The sequence below is a fragment of the Ptychodera flava genome, chromosome 15, assembly GCF_041260155.1.
Source record: "Ptychodera flava strain L36383 chromosome 15, AS_Pfla_20210202, whole genome shotgun sequence".
Lineage (NCBI taxonomy): Eukaryota > Metazoa > Hemichordata > Enteropneusta > Ptychoderidae > Ptychodera > Ptychodera flava.
The window spans coordinates 25,018,294-25,037,919 of record NC_091942.1 but is presented as its reverse complement, the minus strand read 5'-3'; the positions used below and the strand labels follow the sequence as shown (position 1 = coordinate 25,037,919).

The 19,626-nt window shown below is 36.5% G+C and overlaps 2 protein-coding genes across 2 annotated transcripts; both read right to left on the bottom strand.

Annotated features, from left to right (window-relative positions):
* Positions 1–6,961: 6,961 nt before the first annotated feature.
* Positions 6,962–7,735, bottom strand: LOC139152316 (uncharacterized). The gene has a single exon (XM_070725459.1). It carries the CDS (start codon positions 7,733–7,735, stop codon positions 6,962–6,964), a length of 774 nt encoding a protein of 257 aa, XP_070581560.1.
* A 10,721-nt stretch (positions 7,736–18,456) lies between these two features.
* On the bottom strand, positions 18,457–19,224 carry LOC139152315 (uncharacterized). The gene has a single exon (XM_070725458.1). The coding sequence runs from the start codon at positions 19,222–19,224 to the stop codon at positions 18,457–18,459; it is 768 nt and encodes a 255-aa protein (XP_070581559.1).
* Positions 19,225–19,626: the final 402 nt, after the last annotated feature.

Here is a 19,626-nt window from a genome sequence, read left to right as displayed (position 1 = left end):
CATAGGAAAGCAAGTCAGAATAGGGAAAAATCGATTTTGTCTGAGCTCATAAACGAAATCATCTGTTTGCATTTAGCAAAGAGTTCCACTTTTACAGTTACATACCGTCGTCATTTTGTACACTGAGTCACTTTATGAAAGTATTCAATGTTTTCTTGATATGGTCTGAAAGGAGTGACTTTGTCCCTTTGATGCTTATAATGACAAGTTTTGACATCCAGCCATCAATCAACTGATTGATTGATTGATTGGCGGATTGAAGTTTTGACATGGTAGAAAAACTTCCAATCTCATACCAAGGGGAAAGGTTGATGAACTCACAATATGAAAACGTGCACTTTATCTGAGTAGCTGTGATAAGGTCGAGTTGTGGCGTTTTAAAGAGCACCATGTACCAGCTATTCACCGAATACTCTCCCTACCAATTACAACACAAAGTGGAGAGTCGTAATGCGGTCTATGTGAGAAAAAGAGTGGAAAGTGAGAATGTGGTCTATGTGAGCTTATGCTACAAACTGAAGGCAACTAGGAACAATGCGATAATTTATATAAGGAAATTGACTAAAAAAGACTGAATCAAATCATCGGTACTTTTCACTGCATTCACGATCACCAAATCTTACACAAAACACCACGACGAAATATTTTTTAAAAGCAGGCACACAAACTGCGACTACATCTGAAATTTACACATTAAGCCTCACACAAAGGTATAAGGTACACATACCTTATGAGGAGGGGGAACTCTCTTCGGTTATGGTGGTGTCCGATGTTAGGAAATGTGCACGTGATTAAAGTGAGGGCTCCCGGGTTAGTGAAGTTGTGCAGTAACAGACCGCTTAACTGCATGTATGGTGGGAATAGCTAACAAAAAGCGGGCAACGATGAACTTTAACACTAATGTTTTGAAAGAGCACTTGTGAAAATAAACGAGTTTTCTCTTGCATTCATTCAAAGAATGTGTTCAGTACAGACCAGTGAAACGTAAGTGTTTGTCTTGAATATTGACTGACGAACATAACAATGCAAACATAAAAGAAATGGTTGGAGGCATGATTTAGTTGTATACAGGTCAACAAAGTGAACGGAATGCATTGGGTCTAGAAGGACCAGCAAACCAATCAGTCTGACAAGCCCGTAATCACAACTTGAACATTTTCCACGATATTTCGACAACAATTCAAATCACGAAGAGCCATCCTCAGGCATCATGATATGAAGTAACGTTATCATTGGTAAATACGCACACTATATAGCTGTACCTTGATGACATGCCACATACTGTCATATCTGCGAAAAGGTGCAAAGACAAATTTAATGTGTTCTCACGCAGATTAGAGAAACATCATCCTAAAATCATTGTTAATAAACATTTGAACACATCAAATACTAAAAATCAAGCTATACAGTTGTTAGATTTGGGCATATTTTTCTAAATGTCACATTCCTTCGGGGATATTCCCATACTTGCAGTACTTTAAAGCTTATAGTTCTATAGTTTAAATTACATATTGTTTAGCGCCCAATATCCCTAACAAGATGCTTATTGACGCTTACAGTTCAACAGAAATACTCGTCGAAATATATGAGTTTTGAGTTTAGATTAGTGAAGATCTGACGTTATCAACATTTGGTGCTTGATGTGATTTTTTTTCCTTTTTTTTTGGGGGGGGGGTAATGAGATGAATGTAAAAATGATCGCTCACCGTATGGTTCAGTCTGGAAATCATGAAAGTTCTGAGCAAGAGTTCTCTAAATCTTATATCTAGGCGTTGCTTTCCCGCTCTGAATGCTACAATCACCTTTGCTTGCAAAATTGGAAAATTATTTACAGATATCATATCGGCTAACTTCAAGTTATAGAAATTGAATTATAACAAGATACTTAGAATGGACAAACACCATGCCATTTATATCTCCGACAGTATCAAAGGCGTGTTTGCTTGATGGACGAAATTTATTATGAGGGGGGTCTGGGGTTTTGAGCCCATGTCAAAAGACCATGACCCCCATGTTAGCCGATCTCTCACCTAAAACAATGCTTCATTTCAGACCAACTTGTTCGCGCTCGCGAGCATTTATATCACACCATGCAGCGAAACAAACGTGAGGGTCACCTATACTGATGGATAACCAATGGACATTTTCAATCTATGGCCGAAAATGAAAACTTAAGTTTGGATAAAAGTACAATTCGAATCGAATAGTGAAGTTAATAGATGCCATTTTAGATTATAAACTGTACAAGAACTTTGTGAACTATTTCAAACCAAACTATTGAAAACTTCACCCGATAGAACAGCAGGTAAGTCGTGCGTTTAAACTGTATGCTAATGATGAATGTCATTGTGAATATAAATTCTGTAAATATGCTTTTTGTATTTTATGGCATTCTACACGTGGAATTTTGCGGGTTTTTCTTTCTCCGACTTCAGTCATAGGAATACGAAATAACTCCCGTGTGGAACACTAAAGGTCCACTCATCGTCTTCCATATGAATTACTGTAGATGTATTTTATTCATTTGTTTATTTGTTTATTTATTTATTTGTTTATTTATCTTTGATTTATTTATTTATGATTCATGAAATATTATCAAAACGGAGAGGTCGCCTAGAGTTTTTTACAATGCGTTTTGATAGCGTTTTGACAAAATCTCCACAAAAACAGTATAAGGGAGGGTCACTACCTTTACCTAAATGACAACTCCCAGTCACTCTTTATAAGAAATTGTACGAGGAAAGTGCAACAAAATGTATATTTCGGAAGCCATACAGTGATTAAATAGCAGCAGTAATCATAGTCTGAGGTAAAAGTGCACCAGAAGTGTTCAGTTAGAAAAAGCTATGCTCATTGTTTTGTGATGGCGTTGTGTCGGTAAATCGAAGTACTTCGATATAATTCATGTCACCATACTTAGTTATTTGGCATGCTGTATCTCAATATACTATAATGGAAGTACCAATTCGATCAGGTATCAGATCTCTATTTTTACCTTTTCAGAACATTGCTGAGCAAGTAAAGCAATCAAAAGCTTTGACTTTCTAGAGCATCTTCGAATTCATTTACATTGGTAAATAAGCATAGTCTTTCAAGAACAAAAAGCCTTTACGCAAACCACAGTACTTCCACCGTAACAAAAATCGACGTTCTGGCAAAGTGAAATTATGGAGTAAATTGTGAGATTCTGGTTATATTCATCAGCAAAACCATTTCCACAGAATAAATCCAGCGTGTGAGTGTGAAGGTCTTGAAGTAAACACTGTGACGTGATCCCGAAAAAGTCTTGAAATCAACAAAATGATCTCTCAGTATGTCTAAAAACTTGTACCGCCCAATATTTGCGCTAAAATGATAATATAAGAAATCAGAACAATTTAAAATTTCTATTGATATGCTTATTACAGTTCTAAAAATATCTTCACTTGTAGTAAACATGAACTTCCAGAACGTTCTAAACATGACAAAGTGAATTCTAGGTCATAGACAAAATGACCTTAAACGACCTTCAGAATGTTCTGGACTAATTAAACTTAAGTCATGAGGGAAATGACCTACATAATTCACCCTTCTTCAAAAAAGACGATTTTTCGAAAAAAATATTAACAAATGTGATATTAAAAGCGTCAAAACGATAAACTCTAAATGCGAGAGAAAGAGTTTGCAATCAAATCGTCTTTGCCCTTGATATGTTTGATGTCGAGGTGAAACTCCTGTAACATTAAACTGCATCTTAACAATCTCTGATTTTTGCCTTTAATTTCTAAGAAAAACAACAGGGTTTTCATCAATATGATCTAAAGAAGTAGGAAACTTAAAACTGCTGTAAAGCTAATATTATAAATAGACACTCTTTTTCAATGATAGAGTAGTTTTTTCTTTGATGACTATCCACTTGCAATAAAATAGCACTGGCAGCTACACCTCAAGCATCTACAGCTAATTTGAATACCAAACTGAAATCTGATGCAAGCAAGACTGGAGCACTTTGAAGTATGGCTTTAAGTGTATTAAATGCCTGTTGACATGGTTCTGACCAAACAAACTTTTCATTCTTTTGAAGTAAGTCAGTCAAAGCCTCAGTAATGGTGGAGAAATTTCAATAAAACTTCCTTCAGTGACCATCCATACGAAAAAAGAGCATTAGTTGTCTCGTGCAATTTGGTATAGGAAAGTTTGAATTGGCACCTTTCAAATTTCTCTATCAAAATGAGTTGTTGTAACTTTGCATGATCTTGATAAACTTTCTCTGACGAACATCAAATTTTCAACAGTTGATCCTAAGTAAGTTTGATATTTCACTTTCTCACAATCTTTACATTTTTGAGGATAAGCTTCTGGCACCGACTCATAACCCTCGAGAATTAATTCCTTGACAGAATCATAATCTGCGACTTGTTTTACTAACAACCGAATGTGAATTTCTCTGGCTAATCCACCGAAGCACTCTGCAAAAGCATAGACAAAGTAAAATAAAGAGAAAGTGGCTACACACATCAGCTACTCGATTGTGTTTTAGTTATTTCGCGTGTTTAGTTTCTTGCTGATTGTTTAGACGTGTATTGTTTTCCCTGCAGTGTTTAATGTTGTTTGTATGTTATTTATTAGTGTTTTATTGTATATAGTGCTTTGGCAATTAAAGTTCAGAGTGTGCCATGGCAAGACGAAGCTGGATCGGTTATGTCTGAGACAATGTGATCCTTTGATGCTTTTGTTTCGGAACCTCGAGATGTTCTTCCATCAGTCGTTTGAATTGATATGTTTTGTGTGGTTTATGTTTGATTGTTTTGCTCTTCTAACAGTGTTGTTAGAATGTATAAGTTTTGATTTGTTAAGGCTTCAGTTAGGACGCTGTAACCGCTTTGTTGTTGTTCGTTTGTTTGTTTAGTCTTGCCTTCACTAATGTATCTTTTATGTTTCTGTTTCTTCTGTATGCAATTATTATTTGTGTCGGAAAGCTTTGGTTAAGTATTTCATCTTTCTCAATTATATGCCAGTGTTTTAGCAGTGCCAGCTTTATATCAGATGTCTTGAAAAATGGGCTACATTTTTTGTTGTTGTTTGTGTTGTTGTTTATGTTCATTAGTTGTTTTGTGGTTTTTGATCAATAAAATCCAAATTGAATTTTATTGATTCTTTGGACCTTTCAATTTTTGCAATCCTGATTGGTTGATTTAATTTAGAAGTGTCTGGATGGCATGTGTCTGGGAGACTCGAGTCATCATATTTGTCAAATGGCTTGAATTTATTCATTATTCCACACAGGTATCCATAAAACTCTTTATGGATACCTGGGTCATGTTTTGTTATAGGTTCATTCGTTCTGAATAAATTTGCAAAATCCATTCTCCACCTGTTCAACACAGCCTCAGGTTTAGTAAATGATACGCCCTTATTTACAATTTTAGATTCGTATTGCTTGTTTACGTTTGATTGGTGAAAGTATATCGTTACATTCTTTCCAAAAATTTGTCCCTTCGATGTGCACATCCAGCATTTTTCTTGTATTTATTGTACCATCGTTTTACGTTCATGAATTTAGAATCAAACAACCGTCTAGCTTCCACGAATGACTGTCTTAGTGTTGCTTTAAGCCTGACTGGACTTTTGCATCTGAGCCACAGTTTCCCCTTTAGACAAGCTCATTTCCACACATCTGAGAGTAGTGTTGACCACCATGGCACCATGGTTTATTTTTCCTGTGACGTTTCGTGGTTCTCAACGATATATCTTTGAACTCTAGATGCGTATCCATCTCACTTTTGAAAAGTTCACTTTATCCTTATATATAGCATCAACTGTTGCACAAGAGCTCGTTCAAGATTTGAAGCTGTTGAAAAAAGAAAAACGTTCACTGTCCTAGTTTTTTGAAAATCGAAAATGTAATTTTCCCCATAAGAGTTAGCACGAGGATGGAGGCCATTTTGAATTTCAAATATCGCAAAACGTTTGGTGATTTGTTTCGCTAGTTCCAAACTTTGCACGGTGATCCCTACCTTGTATTTGTTTATTTAGTAAGAGAATGGTTGAAAGTGTTATTTAGGAAAGTTTGAGCACAAGTTTAAGTCTTTCACTTTCGCGGCTACAACCTTAAAAGATTAGATCGAACGCTATCGTAGTCACTGTGATGCATTCATGCGACCTGACGTCATGTTGAACGACTTTGTTCCTTTAGTCTGCTACAAAATGGTATACGTACCCTGCCTGCGTCCGGACAAATGTCAAAATAGACTGCTAGACGCGACATCATTCATTCGGACTTTCGCTATCTGACATTTGACAAATTGCGATAGCTGACACAGTGAAAAAATGAGACACTTGACGTTAGTAAACCATCAATTCAAAGCACATGTGATTGGAATCCCAGGAAATATTAACGATTTTATCAGCATCTCTGTGTATTCAAAACATTTGTACTTTTCCCAAAAATTCGGGGGGGGGGGGGCAGCTGCCTCCTTGCCCCAAGGCTACGGCTATGAATAGCGCTGATCGCAAATGACGTCGCTGTTCTCTCTCATTAATATGCATAAATAAACATTTGTCCGCATTTTCCGCATAAACGACGAAAATAAAACCTGCGAGTGTTAGAATGGCTATTTAGCGTCAAATACGGCTAGTTTTCAATCGGGTTCGAACCCACAACATACGGAATCAGTCGCAAAGCGGAGAGGCCACAGAGAGAACCGCTCGGCTAAATCCCCACTCTCTTATTCGTATGAATTGATGACTGAGACTACAAGCTGCAACAACAGCCGCACATACAACGACAAAATTTGTCCGAATTTAAGCATATTTGTCCGAAAGTCGCGCGCGTGCAGCTATATTTAGTAACAAACCCGAAATCGCGATCAACGCTATTTTGTTGACGGAAAAAAACGAGTAGATGGAACATCTTTCACTTAATTGGCTCATTCTAAGGTACGCAAGGGCACAGTAAGTGTTGGCTTCGACAAGTCGATCATTATGGTTGAAGTCTTTTCTCAAAAAGTTCGTTGTAATAAGGGAGAGCAGCTCTAATTTGTAACTGAGCATAGTGCGGCAACCTTGAAATATCTACGTAATTGTTGGTGTCATCTGTTGGCTTGAAGTGGGTACTTTTGACGGCATTGTCGAAAAGCACATGAAGTGGAGTATCCTTACAAACTGCATGCCAATGGTCAGTGTTGTAGGGTTTCCAATTTAAGTAGCTTTCGCAATAAGGAATTCCAACTGCTTCACAAAGCTTCCTGATTAATTTTTCTGGTTCGTTGGTTAGATCACTCGCATCGATTATGATACTTTGCTGCTTCAGTGTATTGGTTACGTAGTTGTGAAGATCATATAACTGCTTCACTCCCCCAGTAAGTGGCATCCCCTTAGGTTGGTCAGTGATTTCTAAAACTTTGCATAGACTACGGATACTAAGTCTCGGATCTCGAATCAGAAATGTGTGGATATAACCTTTTGGCAGACGATCATACTTCCCATCCAAACACATCGCGATATCCTTGCACAAAATGACATCTTTTCGTGAGTAATCTTTCTCTAGTATTTCAATCGCATCTTTAAAAGTGTATCCTGGCATCCTGGCTATTTTGTTATCATAGACTCTGTCATCACCAGAATAGTATGCCCTCGCATACAGTTCGTGGAATACTTTGCTTTCCACTCTGCTAGCCAAGGACAACTCAAAGACAGTGGAGAGGGCACGTGGATGGGCCCATATCATCACACGCCTTGGTCCCAGATTTGCCATCGCCAACAGTTTTCTCAAGCTTCAAGGCAAAAAGAAGATGTGGAAAACAGAATGCAAGTGTTTAAAATTGACGTTACAATGGCATATAAACCCATAAAACCACAAAAGAGTAACATGTCAAACGTGCTCTTTTAACTGAATCGTAATAGAATTTACCAGGTAATAAATTTTCCCCGTTACGACATTGTAGGGATTCCGGTTCTCCGCCATATCGTTACATAGAAATAAGCTGGAACTTATTATGACACCTCTATGAATCCACTGCCCCAAGACCGTAGAAGCTTATCAGTATCTTTCTAAGGCGTATCTTAACTAATTACTTTCAAGCTTTGTACAAGGACATTGTACTACATGATTTTTATATGAATGTTTTAACAGTTCTCGCTTGCTTACGCCACTCGGCTCTGTTGTTTGAGGTATCAGTAAAAGTACTCATTGCGTACGCTAGTTCAATGTAAAGGCCTGTCTACGATTAATCAGGTAATGCTAAGTGATAAGGTCAAACTTTAAGCACCAAATGAAACATGTAAAAGAGGTCTGACATCACAATGATTTCCGAAAAGAGTAAACTGAGTCAAACTGACTCGATACACATTTATTGTAACTTAAATGAAGTTCCGTAAGGGATGAGATTTTAAAAGGTGGTTACCATAAGAGAGCCGTAATTATTTATAGAGTCAATTACAAAGTACCGACCAGTAAGTAGGTTCCGAAAGTAATGATAACAAATTCGAGGCAACCCAAACATTTTACATGTTACAGTTGTTCTAGGTTTATCACCGAATGGCTTTATTTTTATGTCAAATATTCAAACCGTAATGTTCACGGAGGGAAGCCCCTAACAGGCAAAAAATGATCAAATCCTGTTGTATTGCTTGTTCATTTATTGTTGATGTTCATTACAAATGTGGTTAATTTGTGTATTACATTTACGATAGAGTGCCATTACATTCACGGTTAACTTCTACATGTATGTTTATTTTATTATTACAATTATGGTTGGTATTGCATTTATGGATTTTAATGCATTTGGTGAGGTTACACCACTCTTAAAATTCTCACGGCATACAATGCTATTACTTTTACAATTGGAGTATTATGGTTTACGTCTTTTCTCAAACAGTTCACTGTAAGAAGGTAGAGCACCTCGATTTTGTAACTGAGCGTGGTGCGGCAAGTCCGACATGTCAACAGGCTTGTCTTTGTCAAGTGTGTGCTTGCAATGGGTACTTTCATCGGCAATGTATACAATTCATGTAAATAACGTTGATCTTAAGTGTACTCGCTACAGACAACTCGAAGGCAGTAGAAAGAGTACGTGGGCCCAGAGTTTAATACGCATTGGTTGTAGATTTGACATCACAGTCGATCTTTTCATGAATGTATCTGCAAAAAATGTTGGAAACATGCTCACTAAAATTGGTCCAATCTGTACATTATTTAAAATGTATTTTATGGTAAAGTTGTTTGGAGATACTGATAAAAGTCCTATGACCATGACTGGAAATTTGTTGATAATATTGGTCCGATTTCTTTGCCTGAATTTTTTAAATTGCTTTCGGTTAGCAACATGGCGTAAGCAAGTATCATGTGCTTTGGCAAACCACCGTGTTCTGTTGCAATAAAGGCTTGTTCTTTGGCTTATTACATTCATGTGTCTGCTTGCTATGTAATTAGAGCAAAGTGTCACCATCGAAGGCTGTCGACACACGTCAGGACTTGCAGCGTAACTCTTTAACTGATCCTGCTAATTTGTGACATATTCGGTTATGCATCATCCATGTCTAGCAGCTTTACCTTATATTGTGATAATGTTTACTTGTCATAGGAAAGCAAGTCAGAATGGGAAAATTCCATTTTGTCTGAGCTCATAAACGATATCACCTGTTTGCATTTAGCAAAGAGTTCCACTTTTACAGTTAGGCCTATATACAATTATAGTAATTTTGTACACTGAGTCACTTTATGAAAGTACTCAATGTTGCTTGATATGGTCAGAAAGGAGTGACTTTGTCCCTTTGATGCTTATAACGACAAGTTTTGACATTCAGCCATCAATCAACTGATTGATTGATTGATTAATTGATTGATTGGCGGATTGGAGTTTTGACGTGTTAGAAAAACTTCCAATCTCATACAAAGGGAAAGGTTGATGAACTCACAATATGAAAACGTGCACTTTATCTGAGTAGCTGTGATAAGGTCGAGTTGTGGCGTTTTAAAGAGCACCATGTACCAGCTATTCACCGAATACTTTCCCTACCAATTAATTACAACACAAAGTGGAGAGTCGTAATGCGGTCTATGTGAGAAAAAGAGTGGAAAGTGAGAATGTGGTTTATGTGAGCTTATGCTGCAAACTGAAGGCAACTAGGAACAATGCGATAATTTATATAAGGAAATTGACTAAAAAAGACTGAATCAAATCATCGGTACTTTTCGCTGCATTCACGATCACCAAATCTTACACAAAACACCACGACGAAATATTTTTTAAAAGCAGGCACACAAACTGCGACTACATCTGAAATTTACACATTAAGCCTCACACAAAGGTATAAGGTACACATACCTTATGAGGAGGGGGAACTCTCTTCGGTTTTGGTGGTGTCCGATGTTAGGAAATGTGCATGTGATTAAAGTGAGGGCTCCCGGGTTAGTGAAGTTGTGCAGTAACAGACCGCTTAACTGCATGTATGGTGGGAATAGCTGACAAAAAGCGGGCAACGATGAACTTTAACACTAATGTTTTGAAAGAGCACTTGTGAAAATAAACGAATTTTCTCTTGCATTCATTCAAAGAATATGTTCAGTACAGACCAGTGAAACGTAAGTGTTTGTCTTGAATATTGACTGACGAACATAACAATGCAAACATAAAAGAAATGGTGGGAGGCATGATTTAGTTGTATACAGGTCAACAAAGTGAACGGAATGCATTGTGGGTGTAGAAGGACCAGAAAACAAATCAGTCTGACAAGCCCGTAATCACAACTTGAACATTTTCCACGATATTTTGACAACATTTGAAATCACGAAGAGCCATCCTCAGGCATCATGATATGAAATAACGTTATCATTGGTAAATAAGCACACTATATAGCTGTACCTTGATGACATGCCACATACTGTCATATCTGCGAAAAGGTGCAAAGACAAATTTAATGTGTTCTCACGCAGATTAGAGAAACATCATCCTAAAATCATTGTTAATAAACATTTGAACACATCAAATACTAAAAATCAAGCTATACAGTTGTTAGATTTGGGCATATTTTTCTAAATGTCACATTCCTTCGGGGATATTCCCATACTTGCAGTACTTTAAAGCTTATAGTTCTATAGTTTAAAGAAATTACATATTGTTTAGCGCCCAATATCCCTAACAAGATGCTAATTGACGCTTACAGTTCAACAGAAATACTCGTCGAAATATATGAGTTTTGAGTTTAGATTAGTGAAGATCTGACGTTATCAACATTTGGTGCTTGATGTGATTTTTTTCCTTTTTTTGGGGGGGGGGGGGGGGGTAATGAGATGAATGTGAAAATGATCGCTCACCGTATGGTTAAGTCTGGAAATCATGAAAGTTCTGAGCAAGAGTTCTCTAAATCTTATATCTAGGCGTTGCTTTCCCGCTCTGAATGCTACAATCACCTTTGCTTGCAAAATTGGAAAATTATTTACAGATATCATATCGGCTAACTTCAAGTTATAGAAATTGAATTATAACAAGATACTTAGAATGGACAAACACCATGCCATTTATATCTCCGACAGTATCAAAGGCGTGTTTGCTTGATGGACGAAATTTATTATAAGGGGGGTCTGGGGTTTTGAGCCCATGTCAAAAGACCATGACCCCCGTGTTAGCCGATCTCTCACCTAAAACAATGCTTCATTTCAGACCAACTTGTTCGCGCTCGCGAGCATTTATATCACACCATGCAGCGAAACAAACGTGAGGGTCACCTACATTGATGGAGAAGCCAATGGACATTTTCAATCTATGGGCGAAAATGAAAACTTAAGTTTGGATAAAAGTACAATTCGAATCGAATAGTGAAGTTAATAGATGCCATTTTAGATTATAAACTGTACAAGAACTTTGTGAACTATTTCAAACCAAACTATTGAAAACTTCACCCGATAGGACAGCAGGTAAGTCGTGCGTTTAAACTGTATGCTAATGATGAATGTCATTGTGAATGTAAATTCTGTAAATATGCTTTTTGTATGTTATGGCATTCTACACGTGGAATTTTGCGGGTTTTTCTTTCCCCGACTTCAGTCATAGGAATACGAAATAACTCCCGTGTGGAACACTAAAGGTCCACTCATCGTCTTCCATATGAATTACTGTAGATGTATTTTATTCATTTGTTTATTTGTTTATTTATTTATTTGTTTATTTATCTTTGATTTATGTATTTATGATTCATGAAATATTTACAAAACGGAGAGGTCGCCTAGAGTTTTTTACAATGCGTTTTGACAAAATCTCCACAAAAACAGTATAAGGGAGGGTCACTACCTTTACCTAAATGACAACTCCCAGTCACTCTTTATAAGAAATTGTACGAGGAAAATGCAACAAAATGTATATTTCGGAAGCCATACAGTGATTAAATAGCAGCAATAATCATAGTCTGAGGTAAAAGTGCACCAGAAGTGTTCAGTTAGAAAAAGCTATGCTCATTGTTTTGTGATGGCGTTGTGTCGGTAAATCGAAGTACTTCGATATAATTCATGTCACCATACTTAGTTATTTGGCATGCTGTATCTCAATATACTATAATGGAAGTACCAATTCGATCAGGTATCAGATCTCTATTTTTACCTTTTCAGAACATTGCTGAGCAAGTAAAGCAATCAAAAGCTTTGACTTTCTAGAGCATCTTCGAATTCATTTACATTGGTAAATAAGCATAGTCTTTCAAGAACAAAAAGCCTTTACACAAACCACAGTACTTCCACCGTAACAAAGATCGACGTTCTGGCAAAGTGAAATTATGGAGTAAATTGTGAGATTCTGGTTATATTCATCAGCAAAACCGTTTCCACAGAATAAATCCAGCGTGTGAGTGTGAAGGTCTTGAAGTAAACACTGTGACGTGATCCCGAAAAAGTCTTGAAATCAACAAAATGATCTCTCAGTATGTCTAAAAACTTGTACCGCCCAATATTTACGCTAAAATGATAATATAAGAAATCAGAACAATTTAAAATTTCTATTGATATGCTTATTACAGTTCTAAAAATATCTTCACTTGTAGTAAACATGAACTTCCAGAACGTTCTAAACATGACAAATTGAATTCTAGGTCATAGACAAAAATGACCTTAAACGACCTTCAGAATGTTCTGGACTAATTAATTAAACTTAAGTCATGAGGGAAATGACCTACATAATTCACCCTTCTTCATAAAAGACGATTTTTCGAAAAAAATATTAACAAATGTGATATTAAAAGCGTCAAAATGATAAACTCTAAATGCGAGAGAAAGAGTTTGCAATCAAATCGTCTTTGCCCTTGATATGTCTGATGTCGAGGTGAAACTCCTGTAACATTAAACTGCATCTTAACAATCTCTGATTTTTGCCTTTAATTTCTAAGAAAAACAACAGGGTTTTGATCAATATGATCTAAAGAAGTAAGAAACTTAAAACTGCTGTAAAGCTAATATTAAAAATAGACACTCTTTTTCAATGATAGAGTAGTTTTTTCTTTGATGACTATCCACTTGCAATAAAATAGCACTGGCAGCTACACCACCAGCATCTACAGCTAATTTGAATACCAAACTGAAATCTGATGCAAGCAAGACTGGAGCACTTTGAAGTATGGCTTTAAGTGTATCAAATGCCTGTTGGCATGGTTCTGACCAAACAAACTTTTCATTCTTTTGAAGTAAGTCAGTCAAAGCCTCAGTAATGGTGGAGAAATTTCAATAAAACTTCCTTCAGTGACCATCCATACCAAAAAAGAGCATTAGTTGTCTCGTGCAATTTGGTATAGGAAAGTTTGAAATGGCACCTTTCAAATTTCTCTATCAAAATGAGTTGTTGTAACTTTGCATGATCTTGATAAACTTTCTCTGACGAACACCAATTTTCAACAGTTGATCCTAAGTAAGTTCGATATTTCACTTTCTCACAATCTTTACATTTTTGAGGATAAGCTTCTGGCACCGACTCATAACCCTCGAGAATTAATTCCTTGACAGAATCATAATCTGCGACTTGTTTTACTAACAACCGAATGTGAATTTCTCTGGCTAATCCACCGAAGCACTCTGCAAAAGCATAGAAAAAGTAAAATAAAGAGAAAGTGGCTACACACATCAGCTACTCAATTGTGTTTTAGTTATTTCGCGTGTTTAGTATCTTGCTGATTGTTTAGACGTGTATTGTTTTCCCTGCCGTGTTTAATGTTGTTTGTATGTTATTTATTAGTGTTTTATTGTATATAGTGCTTTGGCAATTAAAGTTCAGAGTGTGCCATGGCAAGACGAAGCTGGATCGGTTATGTCTGAGACAATGTGATCCTTTGATGCTTTTGTTTCGGAACCTCGAGATGTTCTTCCATCAGTCGTTTGAATTGATATGTTTTGTGTGGTTTATGTTTGATTGTTTTGCTCTTCTAACAGTGTTGTTAGAATGTATAAGTTTTGATTTGTTAAGGCTTGTGTTAGGACGCTGTAACCGCTTTGTTGTTGTTCGTTTGTTTGTTTAGTCTTGCCTTCACTAATGTATCTTTTATGTTTCTGTTTCTTCTGTATGCAATTATTATTTGTGTCGGAAAGCTTTGGTTAAGTATTTCATCTTTCTCAATTATATGCCAGTGTTTTAGCAGTGCCAGCTTTATATCAGATGTCTTGAAAAATGGGCTACATTTTTTGTTGTTGTTTGTGTTGTTGTTTGTGTTCATTAGTCGTTTTGTGGTTGTTGATCAATAAAATTCAAATTGAATTTTATTGACTCTTTGGACCTTTCAGTTTTTGCAATCCTGATTGGTTGATTTAATTCAGAAGTGTCTGGATGGCATGTGTCTGGGAGACTCGAGTCATCATATTTGTCAAATGGCTTGAATTTATTCATTATTCCACACAGGTATCCATAAAACTCTTTATGGATACCTGGGTCATGTTTTGTTATAGGTTCATTCGTTCTGAATAAATTTGCAAAATCCATTCTCCACCTGTTCAACACAGCCTCAGGTTAAGTAAATGATACCACCCTCATTTACAATTTTAGATTCGTATTGGTTGTTTACGTTTGATTGGTGAAAGTATATCGTTCCATTCTTTCCAAAAATTTGTCCCTTCGGTGTGCACATCCAGCATTTTTTAGCTCACGTGTGTAAACACGTGGGCTATTGTCATAGCGATGTCTGTCTGTCTGTCCGTGTGTGTGTGTGTGTGTGTGTTAGTGTGTGTGTGTGTGTGTGTCTGTCTGTCTGTTTACACGATAACTCAAAAACGCCTGAACGGATTCAAGTCAGATTTAATACACAGGTACCATATGCTACTTGCAAGAACTGATTAGATTTTGGTTAGTGTGGCTTGCATATTAATGAAGTTATGCAATATCGTTTTTTTCCGTACAATGGTTTCCCTATGGAGACGGTAATGACAGAGTAGACATATATCAAGAAATACTGCACAAAATTTCAGGAAACTTTTCACAGATGACAATCTCAGAACATTATGATGGTACTGTGAGTGTCATGTCAATTACCTTCTCATTTGCATATTTAATGAACTTTTGTTATTAGTAAGATGACTCTGAAATTCCTGTACCAAACTTGATGATACTTGCAACAAATATTGATCTGATATATATCTAATTATACTTTGAAGCATTGGGCAGTGTCAAGTTAATAAATAGGTCATTTGCATATTTTATGAAGTTTTGTAATTAGTCATATAACTCTAATATAACTTGACCAAATGTGATGAAATCTGCTGCAGATACTGATCCGACTGATATCTAACTGTAGTGTAAAGCATTAAGTAGTGTGAAATTAATTAAGGGTTCATTTGCATATTTAATGAAATTTGTAATTAGGTATATAACTCTGAAATTACGGCACCTAAGTCTTTGAAATTGGGTACAGATATTGTTTTGATAAATATCTAATTGTACTGAGAAGCATTTGGCAAGTGTCAAATTAACAAATAGTTCATTTGCATATTTTATGAAGTTTTGTAATTAGTGATATAACTCCAAAATAACTGCACCAAATGTGATGAAATCTGCTGCAGATACTGATCCGACTGATATCTAACTGTAGTGTAAAGCATTAAGTAGTGTGAAATTAATTAAGGGTCTATTTGCATATTTAATGAAATTTGTAATTAGGTATATAACTCTGAAATTACGGCACCCAAGTCTTTGAAATTGGGTACAGATATTGTTTTGATAAGTATCTAATTGTACTGAGATGCATTTTGCAGTGTCAAATTAACAAATAGGTCATTTGCATATTTTATGAAGTTTTGTAATTAGTGATATAACTCCAAAATAACTGCACCAAATGTGATGAAATCTGCTGCAGATAATGATCCGACAGATATCTAATTGTGGTGTAGAGCATTTACTTATGTAAAGTTAATTAAGGGTTTATTTGCATATTTAATGAACTTTGTAATTAGTGATATTACTCCAAAATTACAACGTTAAATGTGATGAAAATTGCTACAGATGTTGATCTGATAAATATCCAATTGTACTGAGAAGCATTGAACAGTGTCAAGGTAATAATTAGCTCATTTGCATATTTCATAAAGTTTTATAATTAGTCATATAACTCCGAAATAACTGCATCAAATGTGATGAAAACTGCTGCATATACTCATCTGACAGATATCTAACTGTGTTGTAAAGCATTTAGTAGTGTAAAGTTAATTAAGGGTTCATTTGCATATTTAATAAACTTTGTAAATTAGGTATATAACTCTGAAGTTACGGCACCAAATTTTGTGAAACGTGCTACAGATATTGATTTGATAAATATTCAATTGTGCTATGAATCATTGAATAGTGTCAAGTTGATTTAGGGATTATTTGCATATTTAATGAACTTTGTAATTAGTGACATTACCCTGAAATTACAGCATTAAATTAAATGAAACGTGCTGCAAATGTTGATCTGATGGATATCTAATTGTCCCATGAAGCATTGAGCAGTGTCAAGTTAATTAACAGCTCATTTGCATATTAAATAAAGTTTTGTAATTAGTGATTAAAATCTGAGAGTTCTGTGCAATGTTGAAGAAAACCTGCTTCATATAGTGATAACATATATCTTATATTGTAATTATTTCAGCACTTTTCTTTTATTTACTTAAAGAACTATTTGTTATTGTTATCATGAGCCCCCTTTGCTAACTGTTTTTCTCAGACAAGCTACCATGACGGGGTTTGGGCTAGACTAGCTGTAAGCTATTTCCCGACTCCCCATTTACCCTCTACATTGTTATTTTCTCCCTCTCGAGTTCATGTGTCATGTAATTGACTTTTTCAAATCGGGTAAATAAACCAATTATTATTATTATTATTATTATTGTTCTGTGAAGCGCACTACTATTAATGAACCTGTTGTAAAACACGTGAGCATATTCAGTTCATATCTGGTCTTGTATTTATTGTACCATCGTTTTACGTTCATTAATTTAGAATCAAACAACCGTCTAGCTTCCACGAATGACTGTCTTAGTGTTGCTTTAAGCCTGACTGGACTTTTGCATCTGAGCCACAGTTTCCCCTTTAGACAAGCTCATTTCCACACATCTGAGAGTAGTGTTGACCACCATGGCACCATGGTTTATTTTTCCTGTGACGTTTCGTGGTTCTCAACGATATATCTTTGAACTCTAGATGCGTATCCATCTCACTTTTGAAAAGTTCACTTTATCCTTATATATAGTATCAACTGTTGCACAAGAGCTCGTTCAAGATTTGAAGCTGTTGAAAAAAGAAAAACGTTCACTGTCCTAGTTTTTTGAAAATCGAAAATGTAATTTTCCCCATAAGAGTTAGCACGAGGATGGAGGCCATTTTGAATTTCAAATATCGCAAAACGTTTGGTGATTTGTTTCGCTAGTTCCAAACTTTGCACGGTGATCCCTACCTTGTATTTGTTTATTTAGTAAGAGAATGGTTGAAAGTGTTATTTAGGAACGTTTGAGCACAAGTTTAAGTCTTTCACTTTCGCGGCTACTACTAAGATTAGATCGAACGCTGTCGTAGTCACTGTGATGCATTCATGCGACCTGACGTCATGTTGAACGACTTCGTTCCTTTAGTCGGCTACAAATGGTATGCGTACCCTGACTGCTTCCGGACAAATGTCAAATAGACTACTAGACACGACATCGTTCCTTCGGACTTTCACTATCTGACATTATTGGCAAATTGCGATATCTGACACAGCGACAAAGTACAGAGACGCTTGACGTTAGTAAAGCATCAATTCAAAGCACATGTGCTGAAAATCCCAGGAAATATTAACGACTTTATCGGCATCACTGTGTTTTCAAAACATTTGTACTTTTCCAAAAAATTCCGGGGGCAGCTGCCCTTCTTGCCCCCAGGCTACGGCTATGAATTTTGTTGACGGAAAATACGAGTAGATGGAACATCTTTCATTTAATTGGCTCATTCTAAAGTACGCAAGGGCACAGTAAGTGTGGCCATGGCTTCGACAAGTCGATCATTATGGTTGAAGTCTTTTCTCAAAAAGTTCGCTGTAATAAGGGAGAGCAGCTCTAATTTGTAACTGAGCATAGTGCGGCAACCTTGAAGTATCTACGTAATTGTTGGTGTCATCTGTTGGCTTGAAGTGGGTACTGTTGACGGCATTGTCGAAAAACACATGAAGTGGAGTATCCTTACAAACTGCATGCCAATGGTCAGTGTTCCAATTCAAGTAGCTTTCGCAATAAGGAATTCCAACTGCTTCACAAAATTTCCTGATTAATATTTCTGGTTCGTTGGTTAGATCACTCGCATCAATTATGACACTTTGCTGCTTCAGTGTCTTGGTAACGTAGTTGTGAAGATCGTATAACTGCCCTACTCCTCCAGTATCTGGTATCGTATCGACAGTTTCATTAATGAGGTCTTTTACTTTTAAGAAACTTGGGATACTTAGCCTGGGATCTCGAATCATAAATGTGTGGATATAACCTTTTGGCAGACGATCATACTTCCCATCCAAACACATCGCAATATCCTTGCACACAATGACATCTTTTCCAGAGTAATCTCTCTCTAGTATTTCAATCACATCTTTAAATGTGTATCCTGGCACCGTGGCTATTTGGTTATCATAGAGTCTGTCATCACCATGATAATATGCCATCACATACAGTTCATGGAATACTGTGCTTTCCAATCTGCTTGCCAAGGACAACTCAAAGACAGTGGAGAGGGCACGTTGATGGGCCCATATCATCACTCGCCTTGGTCCTAGATTTGCCATCGCCAACAATTTTCTCAGGCTTGAAGGCGAAAAGAGGCTCTGGAAAAAAGAATGCAAGTCTTTAAACTTGACCTTACAATTGCAATCAACCCATAAAACCACGAAAAAGAAACCATTTAACTGAATAGTATAGATTATCAGGTTATAAATCGGTCGGTCAACATCTCGCGATATACTAATGTGGTGAAAGAAAGTGATATCTTTTATCACGTCATTTGTACATGGTGAGATGTTGACGGAGTCTCTGATAAGGTAGCATGATAGGTAATGAGGCATGATGTTTGTGAAATGATAATATCAATGTGTGCTGATCAAGGATTGCAAGTAAAGCGCTGGCTACAAGGGCAGGAGATCATCGGTAGCTGATACTCGACTTTATTGAAAATATCACGTGGCAGCAGA

Excerpts from the sequence above, each read along its gene's own strand:
- LOC139152316 (XM_070725459.1), bottom strand. The coding sequence starts at position 7,735 with ATGGCAAATCTGGGACCAAGGCGTGTGATGATATGGGCCCATCCACGT.
- LOC139152315 (XM_070725458.1), bottom strand. The coding sequence starts at position 19,224 with ATGGCAAATCTAGGACCAAGGCGAGTGATGATATGGGCCCATCAACGT.